The sequence below is a fragment of the Sceloporus undulatus genome, chromosome 1 (genome assembly GCF_019175285.1).
Source record: "Sceloporus undulatus isolate JIND9_A2432 ecotype Alabama chromosome 1, SceUnd_v1.1, whole genome shotgun sequence".
Taxonomy (NCBI): domain Eukaryota; kingdom Metazoa; phylum Chordata; class Lepidosauria; order Squamata; family Phrynosomatidae; genus Sceloporus; species Sceloporus undulatus.
Window position 1 is genome coordinate 146,371,832 of NC_056522.1, and position 17,874 is coordinate 146,389,705.

General features: G+C 40.8%; 1 protein-coding gene and 1 long non-coding RNA gene across 2 annotated transcripts in view; one reads left to right on the forward strand and one right to left on the reverse strand.

The window, feature by feature from the left end:
* The window catches only part of LOC121927952, a 23,595-nt gene extending 9,454 nt beyond the window's left edge, over positions 1-14,141 (reverse strand). The window contains exons 1-3 of the long non-coding RNA XR_006103403.1: positions 14,089-14,141; positions 13,628-13,851; positions 12,042-12,174 (exon numbers count right to left, since the gene is read on the reverse strand). This is a non-coding gene — a long non-coding RNA (uncharacterized LOC121927952). The remainder of the gene's footprint in view (positions 1-12,041; positions 12,175-13,627; positions 13,852-14,088) is intronic.
* A 1,287-nt stretch (positions 14,142-15,428) lies between these two features.
* Positions 15,429-17,874, forward strand: part of TAF1B (TATA-box binding protein associated factor, RNA polymerase I subunit B) — a 57,850-nt gene continuing 55,404 nt past the window's right edge. The window contains 1 exon segment of the mRNA XM_042461948.1: positions 15,429-15,592. Coding sequence (XP_042317882.1) covers positions 15,575-15,592 — 18 coding nt within the window. The 5' untranslated portion in view covers positions 15,429-15,574.

Below are 17,874 nucleotides of genomic sequence, written 5' to 3' on the forward strand. Positions count from 1 at the left end.
ATAACCAGACTGACACAATTCTCCTTACTTCAAAACATATTGACTAGAACTTAGGGAGTTACTTTTTTTGGACTACATTTTCAGGAACCCCTAGCCAATGTGGCTTAGAGGCTGGGAGATCCAGGATTGCAGTCCGAAAAAGTAATGTATTGTGTTTGTGAGTTTCTGTGCTCAGATTCTAAATTACCCTCATAAGGGTGAGTAGAACTATGTACCTTAGATGGCCACAGGTTCAATGCATTCTTCTTCTGGTTCAATGCATGGCTTCTTCTGGTTATAAACTATAAAGAAGTCTTCTGACAGTTTGAAAAGTCATTGAGCTCAGAGTAGGAAATAGGTTGACGTGGGCAATCATGGAAGTTGTAGGGGCCACACACATAGGCTGCCAAAAAAGCCAACACCCAAACAAATCTTGCAAGTATTGCATGCCTCTTGCAGCCTGTTCGCCTTGTGGACAGAAAAAAGGATAGTCTAGGAAGTCTGGCCCTACATTAGACAGAGTTAGATAGCTCCCTCAGGACATAGACACTGTGGTTGGGAATACCACCTGCAAGGTCATAACATGCCTTCTGCTCCTTTAAGTTAACTGTTGCCTTCAGCAGGGAGACATTTTCATCTATGGTCCTGATGTAAAATTCAGCTGCCAGCTTCTTCGGCTTATGGGAACTTATGTGAAAGGGAGAATTGTGTAATACTGGAATGGCTTTTGGTGGATGTGGCCTAACTGAAGAAGCTTGACTTGGACCAACTTCAGACTTGGTGGGTTACAGACCGCCAGTGCATGCTAGGGTTACGAAGGGGCGTGCTAGGGTTAGTAAAGTCACCTCTTCCTAACCCCCTCAGCCCCAACACGCACGAAGCGCGTCGTAAATGGTGGCGCCCATCCACATGGTGCCGCCATTTGACGTCTTGGACGCTGTGCGTCCAGACATGTCGTGGCGGAAGTGACGCCGCAAGGGCATGCTTTGCCCCTCGCAGGCCACTTCCGTGTTTTAAAAAGGAGCGCCATTTTGGCGCTCCTTGTTGCTGCATGGGGAAGCCTCGCGGTCTGGCCGCTGGGCTTCCCTCCGCAGCGAATGGCGGCGGCGGGAAAACAGCCCCTTAAGGGCCGTCTGTAACCCGCCTAAGGAAGGTTAATAGATTTGCAGAAATAATCAGTCAACTGGGTACAAAATAATACAGTTCAAGGGATAATGGACTTTATTGCATGAGCCCTGATCTCACTGCAATCACATTAATGAAAAGAACTAGGTACATAGCAGTTGGAAGCAGTGCTTATCACATGTGTCTTCAGTTGTGGACTGGGGCTGTTGCTGCCATCAACCATCTTCACTCTCTTCCCAGATTGCCCTTAATCCTGTTTCCCTGCCCTGTTGCTCTACCAACATGCCTTTCACATTTTTATTTTATTTTTAACACAGTTTAGCAGCTATGGAAATAGATTTAGTGGGGGAAACTAGCCTACTCAGGACTAGTAAGGGGAACAGGGAGAGGGAGACAGAAGACTGAAACATATGACTGCCCAACCCTCGAACTACAGCTGGAAACTTATCGCAAGGGAGGGTAATGCAACAGCAGTGCATGGTGCTTTTGACAGGCTTTGCCCCACAATAAAAAGGTGCACCACAGTCATGGGTAGCCTACAGACAGTGCAAAGTTGGCTGATAAGGTTCTGCCATAGATGGTATTATCTGCTTCATTTTCTCTCTACTCTCATGCAATAATACTACTATGAAAATAACATGAAACAAAAACAAAAATAAAATAGGATAAAAGCTCTCACTGAAAAGAAGTGCTTCTGAGCAGTGCTGAAAACATGTAAAAGAGACAGCTAATAGCTTTGGTTTACCACTGGTCTCTTTCGCAGAGAGAGAGTGTGGAAATGAGGAAGAGGGTGCATTTGCAGTTAGATCACAGAAGAAATTAACAGATAATGTGGTGGAAAGAACCAGTAACTGAAGAAAAGGAACAAGCGTTGGGTAAGTTTTAATAAAATCAGGTTAAGGGACACATATCACATCTGAACCACATGTTCCCCACCAACATGATATCTTAAGATAAATGTGTGTACATATGACTTCTCCTCGTGACAGCCTTGAAATTCAAGGTTTTGTGTAAATCCTTACCAGCCTGTCTTAAATGCTATAGTGCTATATGTCATAGATCTCCATAATGTAACAATTCAAACATCTTTTCTCCTCTGAGAACAGCTGGGAAAGCATTGAATCTACAGTGGAGTAAATAGCACAAGTAATGATGGGTCATCCAGGGCCCTTCAGAAATGCATGTATGCTCTTAACAAGCGAAGGTAAAAGTCTAGGGGTAAATAATTTACAGCCCTCCAGATGTTGTTGGACTGCACCTCCCACCAGCTTCAGCCAGCATGGTCAATGGATGATGTGTAGAACAAAGTAGCATGTGCCCAGTTCATATATTGTATCCCAAATGCTGAGTTTGTTGGAGGTAATGAAATTCAAGATTAGCATCCTAACACTATTGTTTCTTTGCAGGCACACAGGAAGCACATGCTAAAGTACTTGGTCATTTTAATTACTTATGCAACAACTGCATGAGTGGCTACCACACTCACATTGTGCTTTGTTCAATTGTTGGCACTCCAGGATTCAAAAAACTTCAGGAAGAGCCGATAAGAAATACTGTACTGTACTGTAATGGAAACAAAGAGTCATGTTGCAGTTCATTTCTTGTAGGTGACACTCTGCCTATTGCCTCCTGTGGGAGGCGGGAGGTCAATATGTTTTCATTGCTGTTGTTCTTGTTGCTATTTTCACTTAACCTTTTTGCTTTGATCTTCAGGCTGTTCCCATAAAATGCAAAAGCAGATAGAAACTGTTACTAAGCCCTCCTCCCCCAACCCAGTTTCCTAGGAATTCAGAGAAACCTTAAGGCACATATAATTTTTGAGGCTTGTTTTGCTTTTTGCTTTGTTTGCTTTTTACAAAGTTCAGCTGCAGAGGCCAGAGTCTGGCTTTTAAGTCCCTTTCCTTTTGGTGCCTCCTGCATTGAACATTATCCCCTGCAGGTAGAAAGGGGCAGGTATAACCATGGCCAAGCCTTAGTTGGTACAAATTATTGCCTTAAGAACTTGTATTAATACCAGGACCTTTGTGCTGATTGAAGCCTAGAACAACTAGTAAAAAAGGAGTGTTGCCTCTAAGCATGTGCAGAATATCTGTCATTACAAAATATTCACAACTAAGCCCCATATTTCATCTTCGAATAAATACTTTCTGGGTAGAGCTAGCGTGATATAGCCATTTGAGTGTGGGACTAGGACTCTGGGAGACCAGGTTCAAATCCAGGTTGAGCCCACTGGGTCCTGGCCAAATTACATGCTCTCAGACTCAAGAAAAGCAATGGTAAACCCCTTCTAAACTTGTCAAAAAACTAGTGATGGTTCACTTAAGTCGCCTTAATCATATATGGCATGAAGCTATACAACACACAACAACGACAACAACTTCCTGGGTGCAGTTTAAAAACTTAGAAATCTATCCACCCACGCTTGTCTACACATACATTTTAAAATGAAGTGTCCCTGTTTACAGGTTACAGAGCTGAAACAGATGCCCAGTTAAAGCCCAGTTTGGGCGTCTTGCGAGTGTGGCATTTAGATGCCGCACACTCTGAAGTCACCCAGAAGATACCCGGAAGCTGCCAGCTGCCTAGATATGGGCTGCTTCAAGACTCACTGGCATCAGGTGTTTACATGCCGTAAGCTGCCGGAGCATCTTGAAGCCACCCTGGGGCTGTAGTGGGGTCAAATAGAAGCCTGCCCAAATAGGAGTGGATCTTTTCTGCTCCTATTTGGGCTGGTTTCAGGGCATATTGGGGCTGTGGTGTCCGTATGTCATGGCCCCAGTGCATCTTCGCCAGGGTGGCTTCATGCCAACTCCTGTTGGCCATCTTTTCCAGCCCACAGTTTTAATCCCTATATTGGAAGACATCACTTGTGAATTAGTTTGTAGTCTTAAAACAAATGGGAAAGACTAGATTAATGTGAATGAAATAAACCCTTTATTGTTGTTGAATGCAGCAGCTGGTTATCTATAGCACCTTAACATGTAGCTATGTAGTGTCTCGTAGGCCAACCCCTCCAATCCCACTTACTGGGAACAGCCACTGTGATTGAGGGAGGTCTGTTCCTTGTCACAGGGTCTTGTCTCAATTCCCCCTTGTACCGGAGAGGGGCGGATGAGTGAGAACACTAGCTGCTTTCTCACGATCACAGGGGCTTTCATATTCCCTAAAGCAGTACACCAGTTACATGAATATGTAGAATATATAGTATTATATTGTATTTTGTTTGTCAAAATGCATAACTCTAGGTTACGCACATTCTTCACTACTTCAATGAATTCCAGCCAATATTCAAAGTTTGCTAACAGCCCTTGCCAACTATGGTTTCAGGCTGTATTACCACTTCATGATAGCAGTGGTGTGGAAAGATACATAGCCTTTCAGTCATAATGTCAACATCTGCCAGAATATTTGTAATGGCTTTTAGTCAAATACAAAAACGATTGACTGACTGGCCTGCCAGAATATGGCCTGCACATTGACTGGTAGTATATTGGGTGCTATATTCTGTGACCCTTATTAATTTAAAGTATTATAATCTGCTTCTCTCTCTCTTTCATGTTTACATCTCTTAAAGTGGCAGGGACAGGGATGTTATGATTTGGCCTTCCAAGAATCATGGTCTACAACTGCCTGTATCATCATAATCATAATCATAATCATAATATAACAACAACATATTTTTGTATCCTGTCTCTCCTATTGTAGGATCAGACGGGTAACAACAGATCAAAAAACAACAATTACATACAATAACAAGCATACAAAAAGGCATTCCTTATTCACTCCTAGCCTCCATCCCTCCTTCCCTCTCTCCGTAAAAGACAATAAAATCATAAAATTCCCAACAGCAGGGCAGACATTACAAACAAGGTTAAGCCGGAGTGACCACATTAAGACGGTCATGGACAATGGTACGGTAATGTGGAAGCTATATACCATACTTACACCAGTGTAGTTGTCCAGAGGATCTTGACTTTCTCTAAACATGGGTGGGATACCTGTGGCCCTCCAGATGTTGATAGATAGTTTGAGTTTGAGCCTACTCTATTCTCCCTCACTACCACAGCCAATGCTGACTGAAGCTGATGTGAACTAGAGTCTGTAAAAATCAGGATAACTACAGGTCCTCCTCTAGAACACACTCCCTTGTGGCTCCCTGACAGACCTGTACTTACCATTCGATAAACTCTTGAAAAAATGGTTTGAACCTTGAGTTTGGCCATTGCCATCAGCTTCAGCACCTCCTTCAGTCACAACCTGCAATAAATGGGATACCAACTCTGTAAACCAAGATGATCAAACTGAGGCTGTTTGTACTTGGCCACATCGTGAAAAGGCATGATTCACTGGAAAACAATAATGCTAGGGAAGGCAAAAGGCAGTAGAAGAGAGGGAAGACTACACATAGATGGATGGACTCAGTCTAGAAGGTCATAGCCTGCAGGACCAAAACAGACAATGAAGGGCAGGGGACCTGGAGAAGTCTCATTCACAGGGTCACCATGAGTCAGAGTTGACTGGAAGGCAATAAACAACAAAAAAAAACAATTATTTTGTTTACAGGATTGTAAAGACCACAAGAAAAGGGCTTGGAGGATCCTAACTTCCATTGAACAAGGTTTCTTTCTTCCCCCTTCCCAATGCAGCTCTCTGCCAGGAGTCCAAACTCACAAGCACCACCTCTGAGTATCTTGTCTAAGAAAACCCTGTGAAATGAGGGTCACCATAAATTGACAGGGGACTTGAAGACATCCCGCACACACACTTCTGTGTTAGTTATCCGCTGTAATAAATCCAGTTCCACAAGGTGGCAACCCACCTCCTTCATGAAAAGGATTAAACAAACCAGGTGTCTTCCTAAGTGCAGATACATTCTGTGCTACCATGGGCAACTTGATATGAGAGATGCTGCTGGGGATCAGTGGAACCCATCACACATTTCTCATGGGCCCCTCAGCTGCTCCATTGCTGGAGCTTCATGTATCACTGGGCCCCTTTTCAGAATGTATAAGGTATACATAATCGTTACCTACAAGGGGCTGGTCCCTGTCACATTTCAGACAAAAACTGCCTATTTTTGTTTTTGTAGAAAAAAAGCTTGTAGAAAAAATTGTTCTGTGAAGACATAGCCTTTACATTGGGTACGGGTTAGGATAGGCAAAAGGGGCCAGGGAATGATATGAGTAACAAAATGTTTTTATAATTTCTGACCGGTTTGGCACCAAAATCATATTATATTATTATTATATATATTATTATTATTATTAACCTTTATTTATAAGCGCTGTAAATTACACAGCGCTGTACATGCAATCTTTTTAGTTAGACGGTTCCTGCCCTCAGCTTACAATCTAAAAAGACATGACACAGAAGGAGAAAGGAGTGGTGACAGGAAAGGGTAAGAGGTCCAGCAGTTCCTCTCTACTCCCTCCAAGGCAGATGGACTGGAGGAGGGCTGGCTTCAAAATGGAAGGTTAATCTTATTCCAGGGAAAAACATAACCTCAAGTAGGATAATACATATACAATACATAGCAAATACAGGAAATGGTTCAATAAACAGGCAACAAAAGAACATCAGATAGTAAGCGACAATTATGCAATGCCGGGGAAGGCTTCTCTGAACAGGATGGTTTTCAACTCCGTTTTGAAGCTAGTTAAAGAAGTGATGGCTCTTGCTTGTGGGGGAAGAAGGTTCCAGGAGTGAGGGGCAGCAAGTGAAAAGGGGCGAATCCGGGATGGGCAGAGGAATCCTGGGCTGGGACAGGAACCCTTGACTACCAGAACGGAGGGCCCTGGTGGGAAGGTGAGGAGAAAGAAGGTCTGATAAGTAAGGAGGGGCCAGTCCATGGAGGGCTTTAAATGTCGACAGCAGGAGCTTATACTGAATGCGAAAGGGAAAGGGAGAGGGAGCCAGTGAAGGGATGCCAACACAGGAGTGTAATAGAAAGTGTAATAGGACCAAGGTAGACCATGATTATGGAGAAGGATTTGAACATGCAGCATTTTCCATAAGCACTCAGTGCTATACCTTTTCAGATTCGATAGACTTCACCAAAGCAATGCTGAGATCCTTTATTTTTAGAAAACAGTAAGCTCTTTGTATCCACTGGGGTTTGGTTCCAGGACCCCCCATAGATACAGTGGAGTAGTAAAATGGTGCCTCTTATATAAAACGGCAAAATGGAGGTTTGCTTTTTGGAATTTAAAAATACACATTTTGAAGCCATGGATGGTAGAATTCATGAATGCGGAATGTGTGGATCTGGAGGGCCAACTGTATTAGCTGATGGAAAGAGGGATTGGAGGAGGGGACAGTTGGAGAAGTAGAAATCCAGTGATTTCTCTGTCACCCAATTCCCCCATGCAGCCACCACCACCTTTAATTTTTGTGAGTAAGCATTAAAGTTTGGACAAGCTGGCAATGGCAAACCAATCTTGCCAAGAAAACTTCATGATAAGTTCATCTTAGAGTCGCCATAAGTCAGAAATGACTTGAAGACATGCAACAACAACGTGTCTTCAAGTCATTTCTGGATGGCCACAATTATCCACCCCTGCACTAAACAATTGAAGAGAATCAGGAACTAATATTTAGAGGCTATTGGGTGATTTTGCTTATTGAAGACACAGTAAAGAATGTATTTATTATATGCTCAGCTTTCTGTCTGTCACACCACATGCTGCTTCTCTGCAAGGTGATGATCAACAATATTGACAGTACCCCCAGCACAACTTCCAGAAGCAGTAGTCTTATAGGAATATCACAGCTTAAACATAGTAGTGTTCAGAGGTTAACCAAGTTACTTTTCCAACCTCTGGTAATGGATAAGAAAGGTAACAGCAGCTGTAGAGCTGGAATATGAGATATATGCTTCTGAGGTGAGTTCTGAACCATAGATTATATACAGTGGAATGAAAAACCAGCTTTGCAAGGCATCTACAATTTCAGAAAATAGGCAGAGGAGTCTTTTGAGTTCCTTCCCAACCTCTTTTTCTCTCTCTTTCCAAAATATGCACAAATCTCTAACGAAAACAAATTATTTTGCTGGTGAATGGTTGACAAGAGATAATTGTGTATGCTCCTTGGAGGACTCTTCAGAGACACTTTGAAGCTTTATTCTGCACAGGTTGCTTGTTTTCTGAAAGCAAATGTCTTGACATTTAACAGTATCGCTGAAGAGCATGGCTTCGTTATAGTGAAGGAGATAAATGGCTTTGTGTGTCAGGGTTAGGCATGCTTATTCAGCTATGCAGCTTTGGGAAAATAGGAACCAGAAGTGTAATATTAACATTGAAACTGTGTTCATTAAAAAGGAAGCCTGAAAGAATCCACTGGGCATGTATTTATCTGAGTTGTGCATCAGCCTGAGTGTACTGCATATAACAATCTTAATTAGAAAAGTGAACTGAAGCAAGAAGACAGACTGTCTCCTTACTCCAAAATTATCATATTCCTATCAATGTCTCCGTATGCTTGGGTAACATGTAATTAGGGACAAAGGTTAACACATAATTTTGTATGTTGAATAACCGGTTATGTTTATGCCATTATTTGAAGGCAAGGTTTGCTTTCCTCAATTGGTCTGTGAGCAAGGGAGAGAGAGTGGGAAAGAGAAAAGGCTACTGTGTCAGCTTCACCAAAGAGATTGCTATACACATCTTTTAAACCATGAAAAAGCGCTTTGGTGATATTCATTGCACAACAACATCCTTGACTTGTAGCTGCTGTGTCCCCCAAGTGCGGTTAGGGTGACCCTTTCCATTGACAGAGGAAATCCATCAATGACCTCCCAACTGCATTAGTACCCATGTGTGAAACACTGCTGCCAGGACAGTTGTGATATCACATGGCATCAGTGTCTCCTCTCGCCGTGTCCTCCCTCCCCTTGTTATTCCCAAGTAGGCTTATTCACTTTATTTTATTTTTTCTTTCATTTCTTTTTTTTAAAACCTAAATTGTAGTACTACAGCTCCAGAATTGCATGCAAATAAATAAATAAAAACAAAAACCCTGAAAGGCATGCTGTGTATGGCATAGGGCAGGAAGAAGAGGTTAAGGGGGAATCAGGAAGAGAACAAGATGGCAGCCCCAGTTGCATGATTGCAAAGAGAGTGTGATAATGGCTGCTCTGAACCTGGTATGTTTCCATATTTTTAACTACCACAATTGCTGCAAGAACGAGGCTCATGTGGTAATGTAACAAGTGAATGGAAGTATTCAGTGAACAACCATATAATCTCACACAGTGATTTCAGATTGTGTGTGTTTTTGAAAAAACCCACAACACATGCATATATTTTGCATTCAAAATTTGAATAAAAGTTTATCCTTTTCAGCTGGGAATGAATGAATGAATGAAAACTAAAGTGGTTCCCTTAGTATCTGCTGGGGTTTGATTCCAGGATCCCCCATGGATACCAAAAACTGTGGATGTTCATGTCCCATTAATATAATGACATAGGAGCCTTTCACATGGCGACAAGTGACGGGAACATAGTGGGATTCACTTTCCCATGAATGAAAAGCGGTGCTAAAATTACTCTTTATTTGTGGGGTAATGCCGTGATTATGGCGATGTTGCGAGATGTCATCTGATAATCTTCAAGCAATTGTGCGATAGTGATGAGAGCATCCCGCTATGCTCTCATCACTTTTTGCCATATGAAAGAGTCCATAATGAAATGGCAAAGACAAGGCTTGCTTTGGGAACTAAGACATTTTTTAAAATATTTTAAAGCGGTGGATTCTGGAATCTATGGATAAAGAATCCGTGGATACCGAGAACTGACTGTAATTTGATGTTTATTCTGATTTGTAATTTTTAATTGTCTGGGGGAAGTGAAGACAGGCTAGAGGAATTGTGCTTTTGTTTGCCAGATGTTTTGGACATCATTTCCCAGGAGCACTAACCATCATGGTTATTATAAAAAGAGATCCTGGAAACTGAAGTCCATAATTCCTGGAGAGCCAAAGGTTAAGAACCACTGGGCTGGCGGGTAGTTTCTAACTGTCTGATTTGAGAGGAAAACCATTCCTTCGAATCTTCCTAAACTCTTGAGTGCAGTTTTATTCAGTGGTAAGATAATGTGCAGTTTTATTCAGTGCAGTTTTATTCAGTGGTAAGATAATGTGAAAGAGCAGAATTTAAAAGATATCGTGTGAGCAGAGCTAATGAGGATAAGGTGTTTCTAGAAGTATCTCATTCACAGGGTTGCCATCAGTTGAGGTCAATTTGAAGGCAGTTAACAACAAGATAAATGCACTCTGCATTTGCTGAGATGCACACTATTACTACTTCAGGTGGTTCAGGGCTGAAGTTTATAGACTAGGAAAAATGGTTTTTTGGACTAGAACTCCCAGAATCCCACAGCCACTATATGGTCCAAAAACATACATTTTTGAGCTCTGCAGCTGATGGTGGGTGTGACAGACTGTAAACTATACCTTGGCACTTCCATGCATTAATATAGGGCCAAATTAGACCTGACAAGGGGGATCCCTGATAATCTCTCCCAAGATCTTTGTCTTTAATTCAAAGTCAACGGAAGGACATGATGGGAGGACATTTGGATCCAGACTGTGCTCCTGGCAGAGAGTAAATTTTTCTTTCCTCCCTTACGAATTTAAATGTTTCTCTGAAATTTCAACTAGACACAGAGGTGGAAAAGACCAGTATAATACTGCTGTTTGCTAAAATCACAGATTTCATAGATATATCTCATTTTGCCCTGAGTATTGCAAGACCTTTCTGCTGCTGGCTGTAACTCAGTGGTAGGTTTTGTTGGCTTTAAGTCCTAGGTTCAATCCATGTCCTCTCCAGGAAGAACTGGAAAAGTCTCTTATCTGAAACCCTAGAGAGCTGCTGCCATCAGTGCTGTTGACAAAAGTAGGCTAAATGAAACAATGGCCTGACTTGCTTTCAGGCAGCTTTCCATGTTCCTGTCAGTGAATGATGTGCTAAGAAGTAGTTGCGCCTTGATAAATATGTTTGATTACGCAGTTTGACTTAGCATAGATGTGATCAATTACCTTTGATTTTTAAAGCCCAGCCGCCCACATTCAGGACTTGGAGAATTTTGCCTTTTGGACTACAACTCACAGAATTTCCCACTAGCATGGCTCTGATCTGCTGGTCATTCTGTTGAGCTGTAATGCATTCATTACCCTTTTAGATTACCAGGGAATCATCTTTGGTATTTTCACTGTTAAAGACATTTCTTATGTGGCAACAGGTATAAGCCATTCTGACAAGATAGGGGCATATTTGGTACTTTATCACAAGTGGTTTTTAAACTGCCATAAAAGTTCAACAGTAGTACCTTTGACTATACCTATCGCACAAGGCTGTCTCTCTCTTGTCGCTGCCTTGTCTTCCAGTTGTTACTATTCCAGAACTTTTTTTAAAAATGTATTTTATTTTTTAAAACCACTGAGTTAGCATAACTCTGGAATGACATTAAGAAAAACAACCTCCCCACACACAGGGAGGCTGTGTTAAGGACAAGGACGGAAGGGAGAACACAGGACCAGCAACAGCCCAGTCACACCAATGAAGGGACATATGGAAGGTGCCCCCTTCATTAACATGATCATGGCAAGAACAAAGTGTGTGAGATAAAGTCCTTGGTAGACATTTACCTCTGTGGTGGCATGACTTGAATTTCTTTTTTTAAAGGATAGGGTGTCCTTTTATTCTGGAAACAAACAAACAAAATGTTCTAGAGATCATTAAAAAACATTTATGTGTTTTTAAAAATATAATAATAATTTATTTCACAAAGAAGAAAGAACAGCCATTCTAATATCAAATCAATGGAACCACAACATTAAACAATAAATCCTACCATACTGGGAAGGATGGGAGCTCGAAAAATTAAAATGATCATTATTGTGAGAAAACGAAAGAAATGGACATCAATTTGGATGACACTTACCACTGATTACTTCTTCTGTTCTGCACTTGCAAGGTGAGCTTTTCTGACAAAGGTATAGACTGAACTCTGGACTGCTACATAGACAGCGAAAGTTATTCATCAGATTTCCAAAGCAGTGCAGTTTTTGATTGTGCTGCAAGGCAAAAGCAATTCATTTAAGCTTTGTGCAGCACGTCTTTATGGATTCCTGTATATATAGATATAATACCTAGCTGAAATGACATCTTAATTGTTTGCTCCATGATTTCACAAATCTCATTAAATAACTTGAACCAGAAAGTATAAATTTTTGTGCAATACCACCAAACATGGCAGTAAGAGCCCTTTGCCTCATAAGGGATGCAAACAAATCTTGGAACTATTAGGGTTTAATATGGCTAAGGCATATTGGGGCTGAGAATCATCATGGTTGGTGTTGTGGTTTGAGTGTTGAACTGAAACTCTTGGAGATCAGGGTTCGATTCCCCAGTTGGCCAGGGAAACCCACTGGGTGCCCTTGGACGAGTCACGTACACTCAGGCCCAGAAAACAGGGCCTCCTTAGCATTGCCATAATTCAAAAATGACTTGAAGGCACCCAACAACAAAAGCAAATATTGGGGTTGGTACCACAATATAACAACTTGATGGAATGCTCTTTCAATTTTGTTGAAATCATATTACTTTTCCTGCATATTACTTTTTTAGAACTAGAATCCTCCCCCCATATTTTTACATACAGGGGGAGAGTATTTATTGTTCCCCTCCCATTGGAGCCAGGTGTCACATTTATGTTTTATGCAGGAACACATAAAGTGCAAATACCCTATGTCTCTCACTCCTGTTTCAGCAGATCCCACACCTATTGAAATGAGATTAGATCTTTCTATTTCACTTGAGTTGCAATTCTTCTTTATCTTTATTATTATTATTTTTTGTATACCCAGATCAGTTGCTTGTTCCCATGCATTAAAACAACCACAGCTGTTGCAAGAAGCATTATCTATCAATGTCATTAAGCAATTATCTTCTTGGACTTGCTGCCTTTCCAAATTTGACTTTATAGGCATAAATTAGTTAAGGATATGGTATGCAGTCTCATACAGGATCAGAAGAATGATTACGATAGTCAGTATTGGATTTTGAGGGATTTGGTTCTCCAGCCATCATCAGATAAATGTCTTCATAATCTAGGGACCCATGCACACTACATGATTGTGGCTTTGATATTCCACTTTAACTACCAGGGTTCTGTCTCATGGAGTATTGGAATCTGTACTGTAGTTTGGTGTGGCACTGGAGTGCTTTGGCTGACAATTATGAATGTCCCTCCCGAAACTGCAAATCCCAGAATTCCATAGGATGAAATCAAGACAGTCAATGAGGAAAAACAATGCTACGATTCTGGTGTGTGAATGGGCCCCAGGAACTCTTGACAAAGCATCTAGTAGAAGAATGTTAGAAAACCTTGCTTGACTAGACCAAAGGACTTTCTGCATTCGGCATCTTCCTCCTCCTCATGGTGGCCAAATGCCTACAGGAAGCACACAAACAGGACATGATGATAATAGCCAACTTTGTATTTTGGAACTCTGGTTTCAACTTTACCTTGAACTGCGGTGCTTGAACAAATATCTTTTCATTTGGCACATCTTGAGAAATTGCTATTGCACGATTGGCCATGCCCATCAGTTATTTTATAGTCATTTTGTGAGTTGTGCTCATAACATCGTTTGAAAATCTTCTCTTGGTCCCACACTGCAAAAGGATCAAAGCAGTGGTCAAAGAGCAGGCTTCCACTTCTCCTCACTGCCTAAGGTGGCTTCTTCACTCTATGGAGTTTATCACACAAAGGAAATCAGGAGTTTATCCCATGAATATCCAGGAAAAATCGCATAATTACATGAAACAATTTATTACGATGTCACACAAAACCCGCCATTAACGTGGTCACAAAGAAGCATCAACATGCGCTAATCTTTTTACTTTGGGAATTTCAGCGACAATGCATTTCCAATATCACTTTATTTGAGCAATTGCATGTGATAATCATTTGTGCAATGACTCACCATTTTCGCTTTATTTGCAGGATGCTTTAAATGTGCTTAAATCTCTCTTTAATGCCAAAATTAGCCCCAGTGTGATAAACTCCTATCTTATGGTAGGGCTCCCTTCTCCTTCTGCGTCGTGTCTTTTTAGATTGTAAGCCCGAGGGCAGGGAACCATCCAATTAAAAAGATTGTATATACAGCGCTGTGTAAATTTACAGCGCTTTATAAATAAAGGTTAATAATAATAATAATAATAAAAATGGCTTCTGAAGGCAGGAGTGACTTGAGCAGGGCCTCAGATGATGATCTCGTAAGAAAGGCAGGTTCATTTAGCGGGGGAAATCCTTTGGATAATTTGAAAGAAGAGTTCCTCAACCAAAACATACGATCCAAGTTGCTTGCAGAGTACATACATTTTGCAAAACCACGATAGTACCCTAATTATAAATGCAGGCAAACTGATGAAGTAAGCCCATGCTGCTTTTTTTATTTGTGCAAATAAAACAGCACATTGTTCATTTTGCCATGTTATGTGATTCTAGCACAGGTACGGCTTTTATGTTTCTTCCCCTCCTTCCTCCTTCCCAAGCCAAATAAAACAGTAACTGCTTTACAGAAATGTGAAAGAAAAGGAGAACAAAATGAAAAGCATGGACATCTTCCAAGAAAATTAAATCCTCAGCAGATGCCAACATTGCTGCTCAAGTGACTTATTGCTCCTCTGTACCAAGGGCGGTTAAAGTGGTCTCAAACTGGATTATTTCTGCAGTCCATTTTTGGACCCATGATAAAATTTACAGGCAACAATGGTGCAGAGTTTTAGATGAAATTACTACAATTATAGTTGTTGTTGTTATTAATTTATTATTTGTTAATTTATTATTGTTATTATTATTTATTGTTATTAAGTTATTAATTTATTATTATTTATTGATGTTATTAATTTGTTGTTGTTATTGTTATCATTAAATTATTTTAGTTTATTTAAATTTATTAATACATTCTAAAAGAAAACATGACAACAAACAGTACACCAAAACAACAAATAAAGACAATAACCCAGATAAACCCCTAAAAATTATAGATAAAAGGTGTATTCAGGAACCCAGAAAGACATCTTTCCATAAAAATTTAGCTAAAATTGGGGGAATCATTATCATATTATTATTATTATTATTATTGCTGTACTACATTGTTTCTACAGTGTTGGCCCCAAAGTGGTGTCAAACTGGATTATTTCTGCAGTGTGGATGCTCAAAATGGAGGGCATTTTGGAATCCCCCCTGGGAAGAAGGGTCAGCAACACTGGCCCTTTAAGGCTTCCATTTCCCTTTCAAGTGGGGGAAACAAAAGTCACGCGGCCATAATGGCGGAGGAACCAAAGTGCTAAGGGTCTTGTTTCCCGGCCGGTTGTTTCTGAGGGCGTACCGCCCGAGGAGTGGGGCTGCAGCGGCGCGTGCTGCTGGCGGTGATTGACAGGCCCCTGGAAGGGCGCGCGGTCGCCATGGAAGAGGAGGCAGCGGTGAGGAAGGGCCCGCGGGGAGGGGGGGGCTATGCGCGAGGAGCACGAGCCAGCCTTGGAACGTTGGGCTACAAAGCAGTGGTCCCCAAACTGTGCGCTATTAAGGGATTTTGGACTTCAGCTCCCAGAGTCTTAGACTATTGGCCAACGTGGCTGAGGCTTCTGGGAGATGAAGTCCAAAATCTCTTAAAGGGCACAGTTGGGATACTACTGGGCTACACGGCTGCATCTAGAGATGGCCAGACTTCGTCTCTAACAGTGATGTTGGACTTCAACTCCCAGAAATCCCCACCACTGTGGCCAATGTCTAGGAATCATGGGTGTTGAAGTCCAAAACTCTGGGAGGATCCAACCACTGAGCCACACTGTAGAAATAATGTAGCACAGCAATAATAACAACAATACAAATTAACAATAACAATAAATAACAATAATAAATCAATAACAACAAAATAAATAATAATAAATTAACAACTATAAATAACAACATATTAATAACAAAAATAACAATAAATTAATAAATTAATAACAACAAATTAATAACAATAAATATTAACATAAGTTAACAACAATAATAAATCGATAACAGTGATAAATAATAATGCATTAACAACAATAAATAATAAATTAATAACAACAATAACAACAACAATTGATGATGATGATGATTATGATGATGATGAAAATAATAATTTTATCTAAACCCCTGCATCATTGTCGCCTGTTAAGTTTTATCTTGGGTCCAAAACACACTGCAGAAACAATCCAGTTTGAGACTGCTTTAACAGCCCTGGCTCAATGCTAGGGAATCCTGGGAACTGTAGTTTTATGAGACTACATTTAGCCTTCTCTGTCAGAGAGCTCTGGTCCCACAATAAACTGGATTATTTCTACAGTGTGGTTTGGACTGTACTTTGATACCACTTTAACCACCGTGACTCCAACCTGCAGAATCCTGGGATATGTAGTTTGCTGAGGCGCCAGCATTCTTTGGCAGACAAGGGCTTAAAGACCTTGTGAAACCACAAATCCCAGGATTCCATTGGATGGCGCAGGAGCTCTTAAAAGCGGTGTCAAAACTGCACTATTATATCTGTTTTTAACTTCTGTTTAGTATTTATTTATTTCATTTGTATGTACACACTCTCAGCCTCAGAAAAACCCCTAACAGATTGGTTTTAAATTTTATGCTGTAGCAGGCAGGTTTTTATCTGTATCTTGTTTGATGACTGTGTAAAGCACCGTGTAAAACATACGGCCGTATATAAATAAACTTTAATAATGATGATGATGATGATAAACAACCCCCTGTGCATCATTTTAATCACTAGCATGCTGTTTGCTCCATAGGTGTTTTCTGCATTGCTGTTGTGTACTTTCAAGTCATTTCTGATTTATAAAAGTTTATTTATATAGCGCCGTAATTTTTACACAGCGCTTTTTACATAGCCATCAAACAAGATATACAGTGGGCACTTGTTATCCGCTGGGGTTTGGTTCTTCCAGGATCCCTCGTGGATAGCAAAATCTGTGGGTGCTCAAGTCCCATTAAATATAACGGCACAACAAAATGGTGTCCCTTATATAAAATGGAAAAATCAAGGTTTGCTATTTGGAATTTATACTTTTTTGGAAGATTTTCAAGCCATGGATGCTTGAATCTGTGGATAAGGAGGGACAACTGTATATAAAAACTTGCCTACGGTGTACAATCTAAAATCAGAAAGCTACAAAATGATAAAACAACTTAACCTTAAAGTAACTCTAAAACAGTAGGCTATTAAAAAAAATACACATTAATACATACTTATCTAATGGTCAAAATCAAGCTGTAAGCTGAAAAGCTTCCATAAACAAAGTCATCTTTCGTTTGGACTTAAACTTAACTAAGGAAGTGATTTGATGTAAGATTCCCATCTTTCTTTGCAAGCCTCTTACTAAACAGCAGTATCAAAAGCAGCATTTCAACAGGTTAAACCCTCTTTTTTCTCGCCTATGGTGGAAGCAGCTGTACTGTTGGTGTTATTCTTGCTGTGTTGTAATGTGCCTTCAAGTAGTTTCTGACTAAGGAAACCCTTAGGCAAACCTATCATGGGGTTTTCTTGGGAAGATTTGTTCAGAGGAGGTTTACCATTGCTGTCCTCTGAGGCTGAGAAAATGTAACTTGCCCAGGGTCACCCAGTGGGTGCACAAAAAGTTCTGGGGCTCTTAGGGGGGTAGTTTGAGAGGGTTGCGTGTTGTATTTACGGTTCCTTTATGATAAGGGATGTCCTTTATTTGAG